Source organism: Chamaea fasciata, unplaced genomic scaffold (genome assembly GCF_029207755.1).
Source record: "Chamaea fasciata isolate MVZ Bird 193981 ecotype frontalis unplaced genomic scaffold, bChaFas1.0.hap1 SCAF_35, whole genome shotgun sequence".
NCBI lineage: Eukaryota > Metazoa > Chordata > Aves > Passeriformes > Sylviidae > Chamaea > Chamaea fasciata.
The window spans coordinates 1,630,149-1,648,748 of NW_027094120.1; the positions used below are offsets into that span (position 1 = coordinate 1,630,149).

An 18,600-nucleotide genomic window follows, 5' to 3' on the forward strand; every position below is an offset into this window, starting at 1 on the left:
CAGGAAACTCTGCAGAGGGATCAGGACAGGCAGCACTGATGGGCCAAGAATAATGGTGTAAGAGTCAAAAAAGCCAAGTGCTGGGTCACAACAAGCCCATGGAATGCTCCAGGCTGGGAAAGGAATGGCTTGAGAGCTGCTCAACAGGAAGGAATTTGGGACTGCTGGTTGGCAGCCAGCTGGATTTGAGCCAGTGTGTGCCCAGGTGGGCAAGAAGGTCAGTGGCATCTGGCCTGGATCAGGAATGGTGTGGCCACCAGGACCAGGGCAGTGATTGGAGGCCCCACCTTGAGTCCTGTGGGTCCAGTTCTGACCCCTCACTGCAAGAGAGACATTGAGCGGCTGGAGCGTGTCCAGGGAAGGGAATGGAGCTGGTGAAGGGCCTGGAGCACCAGGAGCGGCTGAGGGAGCTGTGGGGGCTCAGCCTGGAGAAAAGGAGACTCAGGGGAGACCTTCTGGCTCTGCACAACTCCCTGACAGGAGGCGACAGCCAGGCGAGGTTAGGCTCTGCTTCCAGGAAAAAAGGGACAGGACAAGAGGAAATGGCCTGAAGCTGTGCCAGGGGAGGTTCGGGTTGGACATCAGGAAGAATTTCTTCAAAGAAAAGGTTGTCAGGCATTGGAATGGGCTGCCAAGGGAGGTGGTGGAGGCCCCATCCCTGGAGGAGTTCAAGTAACAACTACACACGGCATTCAGCGTGATGGTCGAGTCATAAGGTAGAAGGTGGTCAGATGTTGGACTCAGTCTTGGAGGGATTTTCCAGCCTCAGTGATTCCGTGAAATGGGTGTGTGGTGGCCCACTGGAAGGACTGGGAGGAACTGTAGGATTTAGGGGGACAACTGGGATGACTAGTGTTAGAAACTGGGAGGTTCAATGGTGTCAACTGGGGATGTGATGGCCTGCTGGGAGAACTGAGGGGCAGCTAGGTGGCCGGGGTGAACAGCTAGGGGCAACTGGAAGGCCTGATGGGGTCAAATGAGGGGTGGGGTGGCCCACTGGGAAAACTGGGGGTAAACCGGCAGGTCTGTGAGGCAATGTCCTGAAGAGACCCCAAAGCCCACATGGGTCACCGTAGCTTCACTAACCCCCCAATCTGCTTCTCCCAGTGGATTTCATGGACAGTTGTAACCCTTGACTGACCCCTACTGGTTACTGGGAGGCACAGGGAGCTACTGGGACCATGTTTGGAGCCAACTGAAGACACACTGGGAGCAAATGGAAGATGCTGGAACCATGTTGGAGGTACTAGGACCACAAGTGGGGCAACTAGAATCATACAGGGAACAACTGGAATCATGCTGGGTTCGTACTGGCAATGTCTGTAACCACACTGGGGGCAACCAGTATCATTCTGGGAGTGACTGGGATCATTCTAGTAGGGACAGGAATTGATTTGGACCATTGGGGATGTGACAGGTATCATACTGAGAGCCGTTCTGTTCATACTGAACTCACACTGGGAGTGACTGGAAGGCACTAGAATCATATGGTGGGGGACTGGCATCACACTGGGATCATTCTGGGAGTAACTGGAACCACGTGGATAACCGGGAGCAACGGGAACTACACTGGGAGTGACTGGGGTCACACTGGGACGATAACCGAGACTCCGCTGGGAGCGCCAAGGCGCGAGGTGCCCGGGGCGGGGCCATGCAGATTTATGCTAATGAGCCCACGGCTGCCGCGGCACCATCGAGTCGCGGCGCCCGGCGGGGCAGAGCGGTGGCGCGCCCCGATTGGCGCGCGGGAGGAAGTGACGTCAGGAGCGGCGCGGCGCGGCGGGAGATTTGAACGGCGCGGCGGATCCCGAGCGTGAGGTCCCGGGCGGGGAGCGGGAGGACTCGGGGGGCCCCGGGGGTGGCGTGGGGGGCCCCGGACACCGGGGTCCGCCCTGACCCCCCCTTCCCCCTCCGCCTGGTCCCCTCCAGCCCTGCCGGACGCCTGGAATCGCCCTGACCCCGCGGTGGACTCGGCTGCACCATGCCCCGCCCCAAGCCCACCCCAAGACGGCGCGGCCGCCCCGCAAGCCCCCCACCGCCCCGGCCGCGGGCACGCAGTGAGTGAGGGGACGAGGACTCCCCTTATAGACACCCCCTCTGGACCTCCCACGTCGAGGCCCCTTTTAGACCCCCCTCCAGAGCTCTTACGGACCCCACTATAGAGCTCCCCTTATAAACCCTCCCCCGCCCCCCACCTGTACCCTATATACCTGTATACCTGTGCCCTATATACCCCTGCCATCACCCATAGTCACCCCACACTCCCTCTCCCCTATAGCTCCCTATACCCTGTGCCCTATAACCCCCGTACTCCCTGCCTCCTGTAGCTCCCCTGTATCGGCCATCACTGTAGCTCCCTATAGATCCCTCATGCACGCAATGTCCCCCCAGACCTTAGAGATTCCTTATAACCCCCCCAGCTTTCCCCTGTCCCCCCGGCCCTCATAGCCCCCACTCCTTAGATCCCCTATAGGCCCCTGTGTCCTCTCAGGCCCTTTAGATCTCCTATACCCCCCATGTTCCCTCAGAGCCCCCCATCTGTGCCCCCCAGGCCAAATAGATCCCCTAAAGCCCGTACAGACCCCCATCCAATGCTCCCCCAGGGTGCCGCCCGGGTCAGGGAGCACTGCAGGAGATCCGCAGGTACCAGAGCAGCACCCGCCTGCTGCTGCGCCCCGGCCCCTTCGCCCGCCTGGTGAGAACCCCCCACATCCCAAAATGAACACTCCTGCACCCCAAAATCCCCGGACACCCCAATTTCCCTGACGGAACCTCCCCAGCACCCCCCATGGGCTCCCAAACTTCCCTGGGACCACACAGATCATCTCAGATACCCATAAAATCTACTTGGGGACCCCCAAACCCCTCCAGGACCCCCCCAAATCCACCTCAGGACCTCCAGCATTCTCTGGTATCTCTCAAACCACTCTGGATCCCCTCTCCTGGGATCCCCAAATCCATCTCAGGACACCCTAGATCAACCCTCTTGGGCTCTGCAACCTCTCCCAGAACCTTGCAATCCACCCTGGGATCCTTCAGCTCCCCACAGGACTCCCCCAAATACCCACTGGGACCCTTCAAAAAATTTTTAGGACCAAAATCCAAGCCCCAAATCTACCCTGGGACCCCTGAAATCCAACCTGGAACCCTCCAGTCTCCCCTTCGGCCCCATCCCAAACACCCATTGGGACCTTCCAACCCCCTCCAGACCCACCAAGTCACCCCCCAGAAACCCAAATCACTCCCTGGGACTTCTCAGGACCACTCCCTTCCCCCAGGGTCCCCCCTCAACTCTGTTCCAACCCTCCCCATGTCCTTGTCCTCCCCATCCTTGTGACATGGTGGGCCTGTCCTCCCCCAACATCCTTGCATATCTCCCAATGTCCTTCTGTGGTTCTAGACATCCTTGTGTCCCGTAACCTTCAGAGGCTGCATGGGTTGGGTGTTCCCTGTGCCCCGCCCCCTGTGCTGGCACTGTCCCCCCTGTCCCATCGGGGTGTCCCCTCCCCAGGAGAGTGTCCACATGTTCCCGTGGCCAAGGGTATTCCCAAGATGTTCCCAGAGTGGTGTATCCCCCCTGCCTCCCACCTGGGGTCTCTGCAGGGTGTCCCCATCATGATGGGGACATCCCTCCTCCCCCACTCCCCAGTGTATCCCCAGATGTTCCTGTCCCCAGCGTTCCTGCCCCTGGAATGTCCCCAAGACAGTGTCTCCATGTCACCAGGGTGGTGGCCCCAGCCCGGGTTATCCCCAATGCCCCCACATCCCCTCCATATTGTCCTGATGTCCCTCCACTCCCTGTGACCCCGATGCCCCCATGTACCCCCTCCACATCCCCTCCCTGCTGCAGGTGCGGGAGCTCTGCCTGCTCTTCACCCGCGGGGTGGATTACCGCTGGCAGCGCATGGCCCTGCTGGCCCTGCAGGAGGTAGGGGTTGGGGGGCCCAGGCGTGCTGGAGGGGGGGGTCACAGAGGGGCTGGAGGGGTTCTATGGTTGCTCTGGGGGTGTCCAGGGGGCTTAGGGGGGTGGGGAAGGGGGCTGAGGGGGATCTCATGGGTGGTGAAAAGGTTTCCATGAGGATTGGGGTTCTGTGGATGCTTGCAGGGGGGTCTGTGGGTGCTGGGGGTTCTCTGGGGGACTGGGGAGGTCCAGGAAGGTCTCTTTGGGTGCTTGGATGGGGCTGAGAGGTTTGTTGGGGGTATCTGATGGGAGCTGAGGGGGAGTCTATGGGGGTCTCCATGGGCTGGGGGAGGTCAATGGGTTCTGGACAGGATTTCATGGATGTTGAGAGGGTCCCTGGGAGACCTCTGGGTGCTGGGGGGGGGTCCCTTATTTTTGGGTTCTGCTGGGGAATGGGGATGGGTCACTTGGTGTTGGTCCCCCATCACACGTTTACAGGCACACATTTACAGGTTTCAGTACCCCCAGTCGCCCGTGGGTGGGTTTGGAAGGACCCTGACCCCTGGGGGTGTGTTTTGGGGGGTTGCTGCCCCCCGGGGTGCTGTGAGGGTTGGGGTATGCTGGGGGCTTTTGCAGACCCCCCTCAGGTTTTGGGACACAGGCAGCAGAGGCCTTCCTTGTGCGGCTGCTGGAAGACGGATACCTGTGCTCGCTGCACGCCCGCCGAGTCACCCTGTTCCCCAAAGACCTGCAGCTGGCCCGGCGCCTGCGCGGGCTGGAGCAGGGGGGCATCTGAATGGGACCCTCCTGAGCCCCTGCAGAGACCCAACCCCCCAGAGCCCTGTACTGGGACCCCCACCCTGGAGCTCCCTCCTGACAATCTCACACCCCAAACTTACTGGGACCTCCTATGGGACCCTCTAAGCCCCCCAAACCTCAGGGACCCCAAATATCCCCCCTAAAATCCCAGCCCCGCCCCCACCCACCTGGTTTGGGATACCCCCTGTTTTGGGGTCCTCTCAGCCCTCTTTTTCCCCAGACGTGCTGGTGCTGAGTTTGCTGGGGAATATTTTTGTTACTGAACCTTCAAATAAAGTTAACTCAAATTGTGGACAGGATGGAAGATTGCTTTGACTAAACCCCACTCTCTAATGACCCTATAAGCAGCAGTACATCTGATGATGAGGAAATCACATTACAAACCCTATTTAAAGATAAAACCTTCGATGATAGTCAGGGTCTGTGTGGAAAACACTAAAAGTAAAAAGGATTTTTAGGAGCTGAAAAAGCAGGCCTTAAGGAGAAAAAGCTGAGAACTCAGAATCTGCTGCAACTGGAAAGTTTGAAATTAGAATCTAACATACAGTAGTAGAGCAAACAAGGACATGGGAAACAAAAGCTGAGTTTCTAGGTTTGGCTTGAATAAATCTTAGCACTGCAGAAAATGTATGCCTGACTAGATAGTAGAAGGTCTTAAGCTTAGTAAGGGTATTGTGAATTTTTAATAGAAAAGCATACAAGCAAGCATTGTTCAAAGCAGGTGTACATGTGCTATAATTGATTGGCTAAACTGTCTGTAAGCTTTAGCAGTAGACTATTGGCTGAAAAGTTTTTAAGATGCTCTGTAACAAAGAAATTTGTGGCTGCTGCAGGCAGGCAGTGAGCTGTTGCTTTTTCCCAATTGTCTCTACCCCTGTAATGAGACTGACGCTTCACTAAAGATTGAGAACAGCTAGCCCAGCAGTCCCATCCCGTTCCTGCCTTCGCCAACACACATCTGAAAAATGTTACTAAAACAGTGTGGTACAGCAGCCAAGATAGCAACTTTCAGGGAAAGTATAGCAGACTTCCATGGGAATTGGAAACTGGTTATGTTTGGAGAGTACCTCTGACAGGGGTGATTGAATCATTTGTCTGAGGCAGAGGCCCACGGCTTCTGGGGGCCAGAAGTATTTTTAATGGTGGGTGACTAGAGAAAACTGTGGTTTTTAACTCAGAGTACTGCCTATTGGGCAGGAGGTTGGATCCATTAGAGAGGCGTGATTTGCTTAGGATCAAGACCCCAGCCATAGATCACAGGACAGAGAGTGTACAGAAGGCAGCATGTTTGCAACTAATGAAAGACGGATGTTCCAGGACAGCCCTCACCTACATCACTGGTTATCCAAGTGTGTGGCTCCCATGGTTAGAGTTTTGCTGGACATGATAAAACACTGTGGCAGAATTACAGGGTCACTTAAGGCAAGTGTTGACCCCAAGAGAGGAAGACAAAGGGAAAAGACCTTTAATATGGGGAGAGAGATCATAGGGGCTAATTAGCTATGGCAGAAGGATGGGTTTCACTGATTGATTAGTAAACAGAACACAATCAGGAGATTGGAATCACAGCAAGGAAGCAGACTGCCCAAAAGGGAGCAGCAGGGTCCCAGTGCTCGATGGAATGCAGTGTAAGCAAAAGGCTTGCAGAAAGGAATTTCTCAGGAAGTGATAAATTATCCACTGCTTCTCTGGAGAATGTAGTGCCTGGAATGGAGTACGTGGGGAAAAGGAAAGTTGCATTCCTTTGCCACAGGCAGGATAAAGATGTTGATGTGGGAGTTGGAACTTCTGAGAGACCTATCATTACTGTGGCCCCACAGGCCAATGTTAACTGGAGTCTTAAAAACAACTTTCACCACCCTCAGTAAGTGAGCTGGGGGGTGGTGGCTGCAAACATTTAAGGAGGCTCACCAAAAATAAAACTGACACAGAAAATGAGGTATCAAAGTCATCACTGGCTTCTGAGATGGAGACAGGAGAAAAAACTGAGAATCCAAGTTGATAAACTTACAGCTGAGAAAGATCATCTTAGGAACCTATTTGCTTCAGCAGAGTGTAAAGAAAGACAATTATTTGAGAATTTGAATAAGGAAAATTATAGAACAGAGAAACAAGATCTGAGAGATGAAATAGTATGAAAGCAGCTGAATTATCTGCTACTGAGAACAGCTGCAGAAACAGTTTCAGGAAGAAAAGATGAAAACTGAAAGAAAAGGCAAATGTGATGCTAAAGCAAGCTACCAATTCATCCTGTATTGTACAGAGTTCGTTCAGGTGGCTGATTTGCAAAAGCATTCCAGGCACAAACCAAGTGAGACTGAAATCCAACAAGTGGAATCCTATCAATACATATGTACTAATGATCCATACATCCAGATTCCGGTTGGTTCTTGTCAACAATTAATTACATTTCTAATAGATACAGGAGCACAACACTCAGTGCTAATGAAGCAGGATGCCAAGAAGCTGGGTGTATAACCCAGATGCCAAGAGTGATAATCACTGAAGTAAATGGAGCAAATGTTATCTGCCAAGTTGCTAAGGTTAATTTATGGCTCCTGGATGAGAAGTGGATATTGGCTACTTGCTTTCCAATCAAAGATCACAATGACAATACTTGGGGTTTTGATGTTCTGAATGATCAAATCTGTTGTCTGCCTTATGGCAGTGAGTCAATGTTAATGTCTGAACATTGGCCTGAACCCTAAAAGGAGTCCAGAGACTGTGCTGACTCCACGTGGCACCTGCACTCCCTGATCCAAGGACTGCTAGTGTATCCCAGTGCTGGATTTTTGCTGCAGGGAGAAGTGGAATTTCTAAGTTCTGGCCAATTTGGCCTCACTAAAAGCTGAAGTACCCAATACTGCAAACCTGACAGCCACAATATAAGGACCTGTGTGCTTGGACATTGATGGAGTGGTGATAGATTTAGAGAAAAAAGGTACTGTCACTCAGTCACACTCCCGTCTCTCCTGTCTGAGAAAGTGGCCAGTGATCATTTTAACACACTCGTCTCATAGATGTTTGCCAGTGTTTAGCCAATGTTTGCTGTTGGCATTGCCATTATGTCACAGATGACAAAATATTCTGAGTTGAAAGGGACCCACAAGGATTATCAAGTCCAGCTGTTAAGTAAATGGGCCATACAGAGACTGAACCAATAACTGTGGTGTTATGAGCACCATGCTCAGACCAACTGAGCCGGTCTCAGGGTCTGGCTCATGAAAGAGCCAAACAGACAGTTGTGGCTTATGGTTTGTTACAGGCAGTTGAATGCCAATACCACATCTACAATCACTGCTGTACTAAACTTTGCGGAACTGATAACTCAAATTAGGAGAGCAACCTACCCATGGAGGGCAACTCAAATTGCAGGAGACCCCCCTGAAAACATGGGAAGCAGCAACAGTGGTGGGCAAGCACTTCATAAAGTAGAAGTTGAGATTCCTCCTGAGGAATGTCAAGGCCTAACATCATGAAAGACCAAAGAAATATTCACTATTCAACTCAACTGCATTTAAAGAGATGGAACAGAGATTCTGAGTGGGGAAAAGGACTTTCGTCATTAGTCTGAATGATTAAACAACTTGAGCCACTAAGGGGTAATCTGTCCAGGGTAACACTGCAGAGATTCATACTGCTTTTTCCTTCCAGGAATGGTATCAGTAATGATTCCAGCACACCCCCACTGAAGATCAAGTTAACCATCGAAGGACAACTTATCCTTCTTGCAGAAGCAATCACTGCCAGCAGGAACCAAATTTGGTTCACACATTAACAAGCTGAACCTACAGGGTGGAGTCACTTCTTTTATTTAAGCTAATAAGTATGGTAACTTAGTACATGCATTCTACATCACAAATGCTTTTCAGATGTAAGTGCAATTAATTGAATATGTCCAGGGATTTTACCCATTACCCAAATTAGATAACTCTTCCAATATTATGTCCAAGGATTGCTCCCACCAAAAAGGTGCCATGATAGAGAGTTCTTGGTTGGCCTTTACCTCCCCTGCGCAGCCTCTCATCAGTACTGCAAACACGGGGGCTACATGCTTTCCTTTCTATGGAAAAGAACTCTCATCTTCATCCAGGAGCTTATCCTTCAAATGTGAATACCACCTCTGATATTGCATATGCCCAAGGATTAATCTCATACAAAAGCTACCAGGTGTCACGATCCGCTCACACAAGCGGGGTTCGTGATGGTTCGTTTTAGGGATCTCAGAGCGCAAACGACACAGCGGGGGACAAACTCAGTTTACTCAATCACAAATGCACCTTTATTTAGTGCCAACAAATGCGATAGTGGGGAGAGAAAAAGAGAATAGTAAGAAAGACAGAAAAAGAGGGGAAGGGGGTTATAGCTACCAACATGGAGGGCCAAGTCCTCGAGGCTTTTGAAGATGCCTATAGACGCGAGTTTCTCCAGTGGGGTGATCACAAAAGTGAGCGGGGGTCTCCAGGGTTTTTATAGTCCTCTCCGAAGCGACAGGCAGTTGGCCAAACAGGTGGGGGAAATCATTGCAGTGTGTTCATTTAGAGAGCTCAGAACAAGTCGGTCGTCAGCAGGTACAGTGTCAACCAGTACAAGTCAGCAGGCGCGGTCACTTCACCGTGACTTGCCCATTGTTTCTGCTCAGGTTCTGATGTTCCGATATGGGTGCTGGGTTTTTCCATCAAACACACCTGCAGGCAGCACTTGGCCAACATCCCACCTCAGCCAGGCCAGAACTCCTGTATTGAGATTTTAAAGTCCCTTTTAGGGGTTTCAGTCTCTGTCCTTGACGATGGTCGTGAGGCAGATGAGGGATCTTCGGACCGTCTCTTACACCACCCCGTGACTCACGATTGTCGTCAAGAGAGCTCCTTCTGCAGGGTTCCGTAGTCTTGCAAAGTCTTCAGGACTCGTCCATGTCAGTAGCATATCCCGGAAAAAACAGGGACAGTAGAGAGTGTGTGTGAAAGAGAGAGGGAGAGAGAGAGAAAGAGAGAGAGAAATAGGAAAAGGAAATAAAAACAAAACAAAATCAATCAATATTGATTAAAACAATTTCATCAAAATAATCAGAACAAATCATCAAATTTCTTAAAGTTATAACAATTTTCAAACAAAAACTTAATTTTGATTACAATATGACATAATTAAAACAAATAACAATAATCAAAACAAGCCATTAACATTTTCAAATTAATCTGCTGTTGGAGGCCTAATTTTTACTGTTAGGGTAGTACATCTCGTGTCAATAACTTTGGGAGTGTCTTTTGCAAAAGGGGTATTGATTAAACTGTGTGCTTCCATTAGAAATGCCAAGTGTGTCAACTTTTTCATCATTTTTCAATTTAGGATGTATAAAATGACTGATAAGACAAAACCAATCAAAACCAAAATCAAAAGAACAACAATGGGATAACCCACTTTGTTCAGGATACCTGTGGCAGTAGGTGACTACCCAAAAAGGGTATCCCACCACCTGTGTTCAGCATCTTTTCTTACCCTTTCCATGACATGATGTATTTTTCTCACTTTGTAATGAATAGTTACCAGGGCTTTCTGTCTGTTTTTCTTGATCTTTTTCAAAATCTCAGGTAAGTCCTGATGAAGCAACAATTGCTTCACCAAAGTAAGATTCATCTCAATAGGGGGAGGCAATAATTTGTGCATCACTGTATAATCAGATTGTAAAAGGTGATAAGAGGTAACTGGGGCTGAGTAAGAAAAGTCACATCTTGTAATTGTGGTAAAGTTACAAATACAAAATTTTGAGTGATTCTTAAGATTCACTACTATTTCTTCTACAAACACTACATCACAAGCAGTTTTAAAGCATGCACACCCATTGCCTATATATATTAGCACTGTTTCAGAAGTCTGGTTAGGGTGAATTTCAAAGTGGCAGATATTTTGTTCAGTGTCCAGACAAATGTCTTGAGCTATGATTGCATTACTCTCACAGATGAAACCTTACTGTTCCTGAACAATACATGATTCTAAATTAACAGTTTGCCATCTCTCGCCATTTTGACGGGCCCATTCTCTGTCCTCAAAAGCATAGAGAATAGCTCCATCATGATTCAGTCCTAATGCAATGATAGGAAATATCGAGTGTACAGAGGCATTACATATGATTAACACAAAAGCTGTAACTGTGTTGGTATTGGGGTTATAGGTAAAGTTTACTAATTTCCACCAGGATTGGAATTCCTTTTCAAAATCATTTGCATTGTCCCAAATTGTTTTCTGAATTTCAGTAGGAAAAGTGCCTTCTCCTCCTTCCCTTATGATTGAGGCAACAACTGTCTGCATCCAAAGTTGTGTCTGGATGCAGCTAAGAGCCAAAGAAACATTGTTTTGTGTAGCACCAAGAGCATCAATTATCATTTTGTGATCATTTGCATTCACCTTTTCCCAATTTGGTAATATGTTTGATAGCAACCACTGATGTGTCCCCAAAGCCAATAAGGATAACTGCAATAGTTGTTGTAATTTGGTCAAATACCTAGTTTTGGCAGCCAATTTTTTCATTAATACTTCTAAAAATTCCCAATTTAAAATATTTATCATGGTTTATATGGCCTTCATGTCCCTCGGAGTTCTCCTGTGAAAAGTAAGCACAACAGAATCTGCCACCAAAAGGCAGAAAGTTAGAATGATGGAAATTCTCCAGTGTGCATTTATTCGATACTCTTTCCCTAGAGCATCAAAGGTTACCCATGTGTATTTATTCAGAGGGGGTTTTAGCACTTGTGGTACCTCTCCCACCGTGGGGAGGTCCACCAAGACAGGTTGTCCAGGGTAACGTGCTGGATTCTTGGAATCACTTGGTCCCCGTAGTGAGGGAACTATGCTTGGAGCTGTTGGGCCAAAAGGAAAAGTATCAGTAAACCAAGGACTTGCTGACTGTTTGGGGGAAAAGGGAAGGGTAATGACTGAGGCAGGTTTGTCTTGGATGCTATCCAAGTTTTCTGCTTCTTGTACTGCCAGTTTTTTCACAGCTCCTTCGGTTATTGAGATGTTACAATAATGTTCAATCTGAGCATACCACTTTCTTACTGAGGCTGTTTGGGCCACCCCGTCAGATGGGGGAGTCCCAGTAGTGACTGACTTAAAAACTTGGAAAGGCCCTCTCCAAACAACTGGTTGTTGTTGTACAATCTTCTCTACTTCTATGAGAGCTAGGCTAACCACAAACAAGCCTTTTTCCCAGGTAATATACCTCTTTTCAGCATCTCTGAAACCACGGGAATAAAAACCAACAGGCCATGTCAGACCCTCAGGACCCCACTGCCATATGTGTACTGACAACCCTGAGGAAGCAAATCCCCATTCTACCTGAAAAGGATCTGTTGGGTGGATAGAGCCTAGGGCATGATGAGCTGTGGCTCCAAAAATCAACAGTTGTAATGCTTTTTCCTGAGAAGGGCTCCAGTTCCATTTTACTCCCTTTCTCAACAAATCACAAAGAGGCTTGGCAAAAATTGAAAAATCTGCAATGTGTTTTCCCCAAAACACTAATAATCCCAAGGCATGCTGTAGATCTTTCCTGGACTCAGGCACTTTAATTTGATCTAAGGAGGTTAGGGTGTCAGGTGGGATACATGTCATACCTCCTTTCCACCAGATACCCAAAAAATTTACTTCTTGAGAAGGTTTTTGTATTTTCTCTGAGGAGATCTGCAAACCAAGGCTTTCTAAGTGGGAAGTTATTTTCTGTTGAACACCCCCCACTGGCTGTGTCTTATTGTTTAAAACTTGTGCTAGGGAGTGCTGTGGCTTGTTGCCTAAGGTTTGTGGAAGAGGAGGTGCGCTGGGTTGTTGGTTGGATGATTCCAACACAATGGGTTTGGGACAGGGCCAATTAGAAATTATTTTAGCCAATTTATCATAAGGCAATTTATCTATAATTTTTTGCGCCACTCCCCTTTTCAGTCCTAGTGACCACAGCTGCTGCTGGTTGGAAATTTGTTTTCCCTTTTCTGATTTTTCATTAGGAGAGGCAATGTGCCTGACTCCTCTGGGTTTTCCTGGTTTGTCCTCTGAGTACTTCACTGGTCCATATTTTCTACTGTAACTTATTAACTCCTCTGCTACCTCACTCCATGTCCAAAGTTTATGACTGCTGTTATATTGTGTGCTAGGAGTTGTAAAAGGTGAGGAGTCAGTGGAGTCAGTGGAACCAGTTTGATCTCTTGTATGTCTAAGAAATCTTTCAAGTCTATCTACCGGAGAGATAGATGCTATTGTTTTTTGAAGAATTGCTGTTGGTTTAAGAGACTCTGGCAAACCTCGAATTAAAGAGGTCATAATCTCAGGTTTGACAGGCTGTTGCATTGGTGACTCATAGCCAGAGATTAATTTTCTCTCATGTATCATTTGCAAGCATGCAGCTTTGTGTATGTTTTCTAGGAGTTGGTCTGGAGTGCCGACTATTGCCAGAGGGTCGCCCCTCTCAAGGGGGTTTAACCCCCCTGCCCAGTAAGCTGCACGCTGTGTCAGGGACCATGGAGCACGTGTATTTCCTGTTGTTAAGAAAACTCCATGTCCCCAATAGCCACTTGCTTCTTGTTCACTTAATTGAATTTGGTCACCCCCTGTGAGGGAAACTCTAAAAACATACTCCGTCTCTGATTCACTAGGGAGGCGGAAGTATTCTTTCTTTAATTTAGCTAATTCAGTGGCCATGTATGGTATTTCTTTGGTGGTTATGTGGGGATCATGATCCTCTTCATTTATAGAATTATATTGTGTTTTGATGAGAGGTCTCAAGTTGGAGCAACAGTGTTCCCCACAGTTTTGCATGTGTACTAATTCTTTCTGAGGGTATATTTGTTTAATGTTGTATGTCTCCTTTCCTTCTATTTCTGTGGGTGAATCTACAGATTTTAAGTTTTTGCTTCGCTCTTCTGCAAGAGAAATTTGCAGCAAATAATTCTGATTTCTTTCCTGTTCTAATTGTTTTTGCAAAGCTTCTACCAAATTTTGCAGGGATTCTATGACTGCTTTTTCTTCACTTACCCGCTCAGAACGGGTCTCTATGGCTGCCGAAAGACAGGCCCCCAAAACTGAGCAAAGAATGGTTTTATTTCTGCCCAGTTTGTATCTAGCATCATGTTGCAAAGAATATATTCAATCTACAATGTTTTTAAAGTTAAACCAATTATTCTGTGCCCACCTTTCTCCGTCTGGAGAAGGTCTACCACTATGTTTTGCTAGCAAAGCATAAAATGCATTCTTATGTTTTTCACTCATTTTGTGAAGGGACCAAAACCACTCTCAGGGAGGTATGCTTAAAGTTACACCAAAGGCACAGCTAAAACTGTGTTTCCCTTCGCTTCCCTGGAATGGGCGAGGAGACCAAAACTGCCTGGGAGGTTCACCTTAGTTACAAATGGTTGTCTCCTCAACTACACCAAGCAGCCCAAAACACAAAAAAAAAAAAACCAAAACCTAACTACAGTCCCATCTTTTGCATAATGAGATCCTTTTGTGAAAATCCTGATGACAGGGAGTGCTATACGCCTGGGTGTATACAGTTTGCGGGAATTTTCCCTCGCCCCCCTTGCTTTCTAACAGCGCTCACCGAAGTGGCGTGCTAGGTGCGGCTGAGACGAGGGTCCTTCCCCTGTTACAAACTATATAAAACCCGCAACCCCTCTGTCCATCAAGATCCTGTCCGTGACGCCAATTTAATGTCACGATCCGCTCACACAAGCGGGGTTCGTGATGGTTCGTTTTAGGGATCTCAGAGCACAAAAGACACAGCGGGGGACAAACTCAGTTTACTCAATCACAAATGCACCTTTATTTAGTGCCAACAAATGCGATAGTGGGGAGAGAAAAGAGAATAGTAAGAAAGACAGAAAAAGAGGGGAAGGGGATTATAGCTACCAACATGGAGGGCCGAGTCCTCGAGGCTTTTGAAGATGCCTATAGACGCGAGTTCCTCCAGTGGGGTGATCACAAAAGTGAGCGCGGGTCTCCAGGGTTTTTATAGTCCTCTCCGAAGCGACAGGCAGTTGGCTAAACAGGTGGGGGAAATCATTGCAGTGTGTTCATTTAGAGAACCCGGAACAAGTCGGTCGTCAGCAGGTACAGCGTCAACTAGTACAAGTCAGCAGGCACAGTCACTTCACTGTGACTTGCCCATTGTTTCTGCTCAGGTTCTGATGTTCCGATAGAAATGCGTGCTGGGTTTTTTCCATCAAACACACCGGCAGGCAGCACTTGGCCAACATCCCACCTCAGCCAGGCCAGAACTCCTGTACTGAGATTTTAAAGTCCCTTTTAGGGGTTTTAGTCTCTGTCCTTGACGATGGTCGTGAGGCAGATGAGGGATCTTCAGACTGTCTCTTACAGTTGTCTTCAAGTCTCCAGGGCTTGTGCAGCTGCTTGGAGTCAGTTTGGAGTTCTGTTGAGGGAGATTTGAAAGTGCATCTCATGATTTTGGGTTTTTTTTTTCTTTTTTTATTAAATCAAGGGCACAGTTTTTATATTTCAGTTCATTGAAGAAGTGACAGAAGCATTTCCCAAGTGATCTTAATTTGAATGTCTCCTTAGGAGGTCTGGGCACGGTGAAGAATGAGCCCCTTGCAGGCTGACCTTGTTTGGACAACCTGCTCCTCACCCCAACCTCACCATATCTAACCTCACCCACCAAGGACTGACATCCCAAAACATAAAAAAATATGTCTTAAAAAAAATAAAATGTAATTATTTTTAAAATATAATTATATTTTCCAGATTTATAATGTTATTACTGTTCTTTACATACCTAATTTTAGATTTATATTGAAAAAGGTATACATTTTTAGCAACTAAAAAAATATTGGTCATTTGTTCTAAGTAACACAATTCCCTTCATTAATTCATTGACCTCTATTGTCTATTGATTTGTCCCTTCTTATGCTAATTAGTCCTGTTTTTAGTCCTTTTGTAATTGTGTTCATCATTTTCTCAGACAGGGTAAAAGGGGCTACTTTGGGGTCCACGGAGACGTTTCTGGGGCACATTTGGGGATGTTTTGGAGCTGGGGAAGGAATTTCTAGAGAACTTAAGGGTCTGGAGGACACTTGGGGGAGCCGCGTGGGCCCTTGGCGGGGCACTAAAGGATTCTGTCGGATAATTCGGGGTCCGGGCGGGCACTTGGGGGCCCTGAGGGGACTCTCTGGGGCGCGGGGGATGATGGGAGTTGTAGGCGCGGGTAGAACACGGTGTAACGGGGCCGCGGAGCATCACGGGAGTTCGAGGCGCAGCTCCAATGGCTGTCGGTGGGGCGCGGGGCATGACGGGAGATGGAGTCACGGCTGGGATAGGGCTCTGTGTGCGCCGCGGAGCATGCTGGGAGCTGTAGTCCCGGAAGTGCATAAAGCCGAGCTGTGGCGGGTCCGGGAAGGCGCTTGGCGGACACTTCTGCGTCCGAGTCGCGACTTGAGGCCCTCGGGGGAAACGTGTGCGGTTCGGGAGGAATTGGGGGGAACTTGGGGAGCTCGAACCGGGCGCTTTAGGACACGGGGCACAGCAGGAATTTTCGGCGCGAGACTGTGTTGGGCAGAGCTCTGAGAGCACCGGGGAGGATCGGAGATGAATTCCCAGAAGTGGCTCTAACGGGCATCTCTGGGGTTGGGAGCATTCAGGGGAGTCGGGGACGATTTTGGGGGGTTCCAAATAAATACTGAGGGGGCACTTAGGGATGCTGGAGGGTCTGGGGGAAACGTAGGGGACACATGGGGGGGAGGGGGGATACGAGGGCGGGGTTCTGTGGAGCGCGGGGCATGACGGGCATTGTAGTCCGGGGTGCAATGGGGCTCAATTGGGCCGCGGTGCATGACGGGAGTTGAAGGCAAAACCGAAACGTGGCACCGACACCAGGCACCGCCCCGGGGCCCCGGTTTCCTGGCACTGATTGGGTGCTGGCGGTGACGGGCGGGAGCCTCGGCAAATGGGAGTTTGCGGAGGCGGGAACAGCCGATTCAACCCCTCTAGTCCTTCCCAGTACAGCCCAGTTCATCCCCAGTACAGCCCAGTTGTTCCCCAGTACAGCCCAGTTCTACCCCTGTGGCCCTTCAGTCCCCCCCTTTACAGCCCATTTCATCACCAGTACAGCCCAGTCCCTCCCAATACACCTGAGTTCATTCCCATTCCCTTCCAGTTCCCCCCAGTATCTTCCATAGCACGCCCCAGTATTCTCCAGTCTTCCCCACGGTGTTGCCATTGTCCCCAGTTTGTCCCAGTGTGTCCGTGGCCACAGCCCCTTGCAGTGGCCCAGGGCAGGTTGGGATGCTGATCCACCCTCACAGCCGGCCCAGGGCAGGGCTGGAGTGGTTTTGGTGGCCCCTTGGGCTGGCACACACTTGAGGAGTGTGTCTGTTTTCAGTGGGGAAAATTACGAGTTTTACGTTGCTTCAAAAATAGAAAAGCCCTTTTTGCCTGAGTGCAGGCAGCTCTCTGAGCAAAGCAGGTCCCAGGTGAGTGAGGACAGGCAGGATGGGCTTGGGGAATGTGGAACAAGGTTGTCCACACTGGGTCAGACCTCAAGGCACAGCTTCTCTGAGCAGGCCAGGCCTTTGGAGGAGAGGCCCTGGATCAATATCAATCACAGAATGCTGCAATCACCTCTGCTCCAAAAAGAACAGTAATAAAACACACCCTTTATAACAGGAATGTGAATTTCTTAGAAGCTCTTTGAAATCTTTCTCCATAACTGCAGTACAAAACCTTCCTAATGAACTGCACCAGAGCAGAGGGAAATCAAGGCAGAGCCGTGGTTTGTCAGGACTTGCTTGATCCCAAAGAGCCCCATGGTGCATTTGGTGCTGAGCCCTCAGGGCCTGAGAGGAGATGGCACAAACCTTTCCAGGAGTCCAAGTCAGAGGAAAAACCCAACGTGTCTCAAAGCATTCCTGAGTCCCACTGAGGTCCATCCCCAACACAGGCTCCTCATGGACTCCTTGGAGGAGAGAACTGGAGGCCAAGAGTGCCCAGAAACCTCTCAGAGACGGAGTGTGGGAAGGAAAACCCAAAGTACCTTAAAAGACATTGAGTATCTCAGAGCATTAATGAGCCCCACTGAGTGTCAGTACAAAGCCTCTCTAGGGACTAATTACAGCAGATAATTGGAGGCCATGACTGCACAAACCTCTCAGAGTGATTCAGTGTCAAAAAGTAGTACTTTAATGACTCTTGAGTAACTTGAGGCATTAATGAGCCCCACTGAGTGTTGTTAGTGACAAAACATCTCAAGGGACTAATTACAGCAGACAATTGGAGGCCGTGATTGCACAAACCCCTCAGAGACTCCCAGGGAAAAGCAAAACCCAAAGTGCTCTGAAAAACCTGCAGTCCCTGGGAGCACTGAGGAGCCCCCCAGGGCCATTCCTGACCAAGGCTCCCCAGGGACTGGTCCCCACAGATCCCTGGGGCCACTGGGATGTGGGGGGATGCTGAGGGCAGGACAAGGGGGTGACAGTGCCCAGCCTTGCTGGGGCTGTGCCAGGAGGCCCCAGGGCCTCAGGACAAGGTGTCCCCTCCCAGCCCTTGGTGGCACAGACCCTGCTGTGCCCCAGGGCACCAAGACTTGGCTTCTCCTGGGCACTGCCAGCCCTGCCGGGCCCTTGGCCACGTCCAGCACAGCTTGTCCTGCGCTGTCCCACAGCTGCTGCTGTGTCCCTGCAGGCTGCACACTCCCATCTCGCTGCCCCCCTGGCTCTGCCCTGCATTTCCCTTTCTCTTCTCCCTGATATCCTGGGATGGAACGTGTGAGAATGGTTCAAAGCTGTACCAGGGAGGGTTTAGACTGCACAGGAGAAAGTCTTTCTTTACTGGGAGGGTGACTTTGGGGTTTCAAACTTTGGGGTTTCAAAGCAGGGCTGATGGCTGTCCCA

The 18,600-nt window shown here is 49.3% G+C and overlaps 1 protein-coding gene across 2 annotated transcripts; it reads left to right on the forward strand.

Annotated features, from left to right (window-relative positions):
• The first annotated feature begins 1,775 nt into the window (after positions 1-1,775).
• Positions 1,776-5,008, forward strand: LOC136303479 (histone H3-like centromeric protein A). Of its 2 annotated transcripts, none has more exons than XM_066207142.1 (5): positions 1,776-1,813; positions 1,930-2,057; positions 2,604-2,695; positions 3,851-3,928; positions 4,563-5,008. In XM_066207142.1, the coding sequence occupies exons 2-5, from the start codon at positions 1,982-1,984 to the stop codon at positions 4,695-4,697; spliced, it is 381 nt and encodes a 126-aa protein (XP_066063239.1). In that variant the 5' UTR covers positions 1,776-1,813; positions 1,930-1,981; the 3' UTR covers positions 4,698-5,008. The 2 variants fall into 2 exon arrangements, with proteins under 2 accessions (XP_066063239.1, XP_066063240.1); XM_066207143.1 differs by having other exon boundaries at positions 1,778-1,818.
• The last annotated feature ends 13,592 nt before the right edge of the window (positions 5,009-18,600 follow it).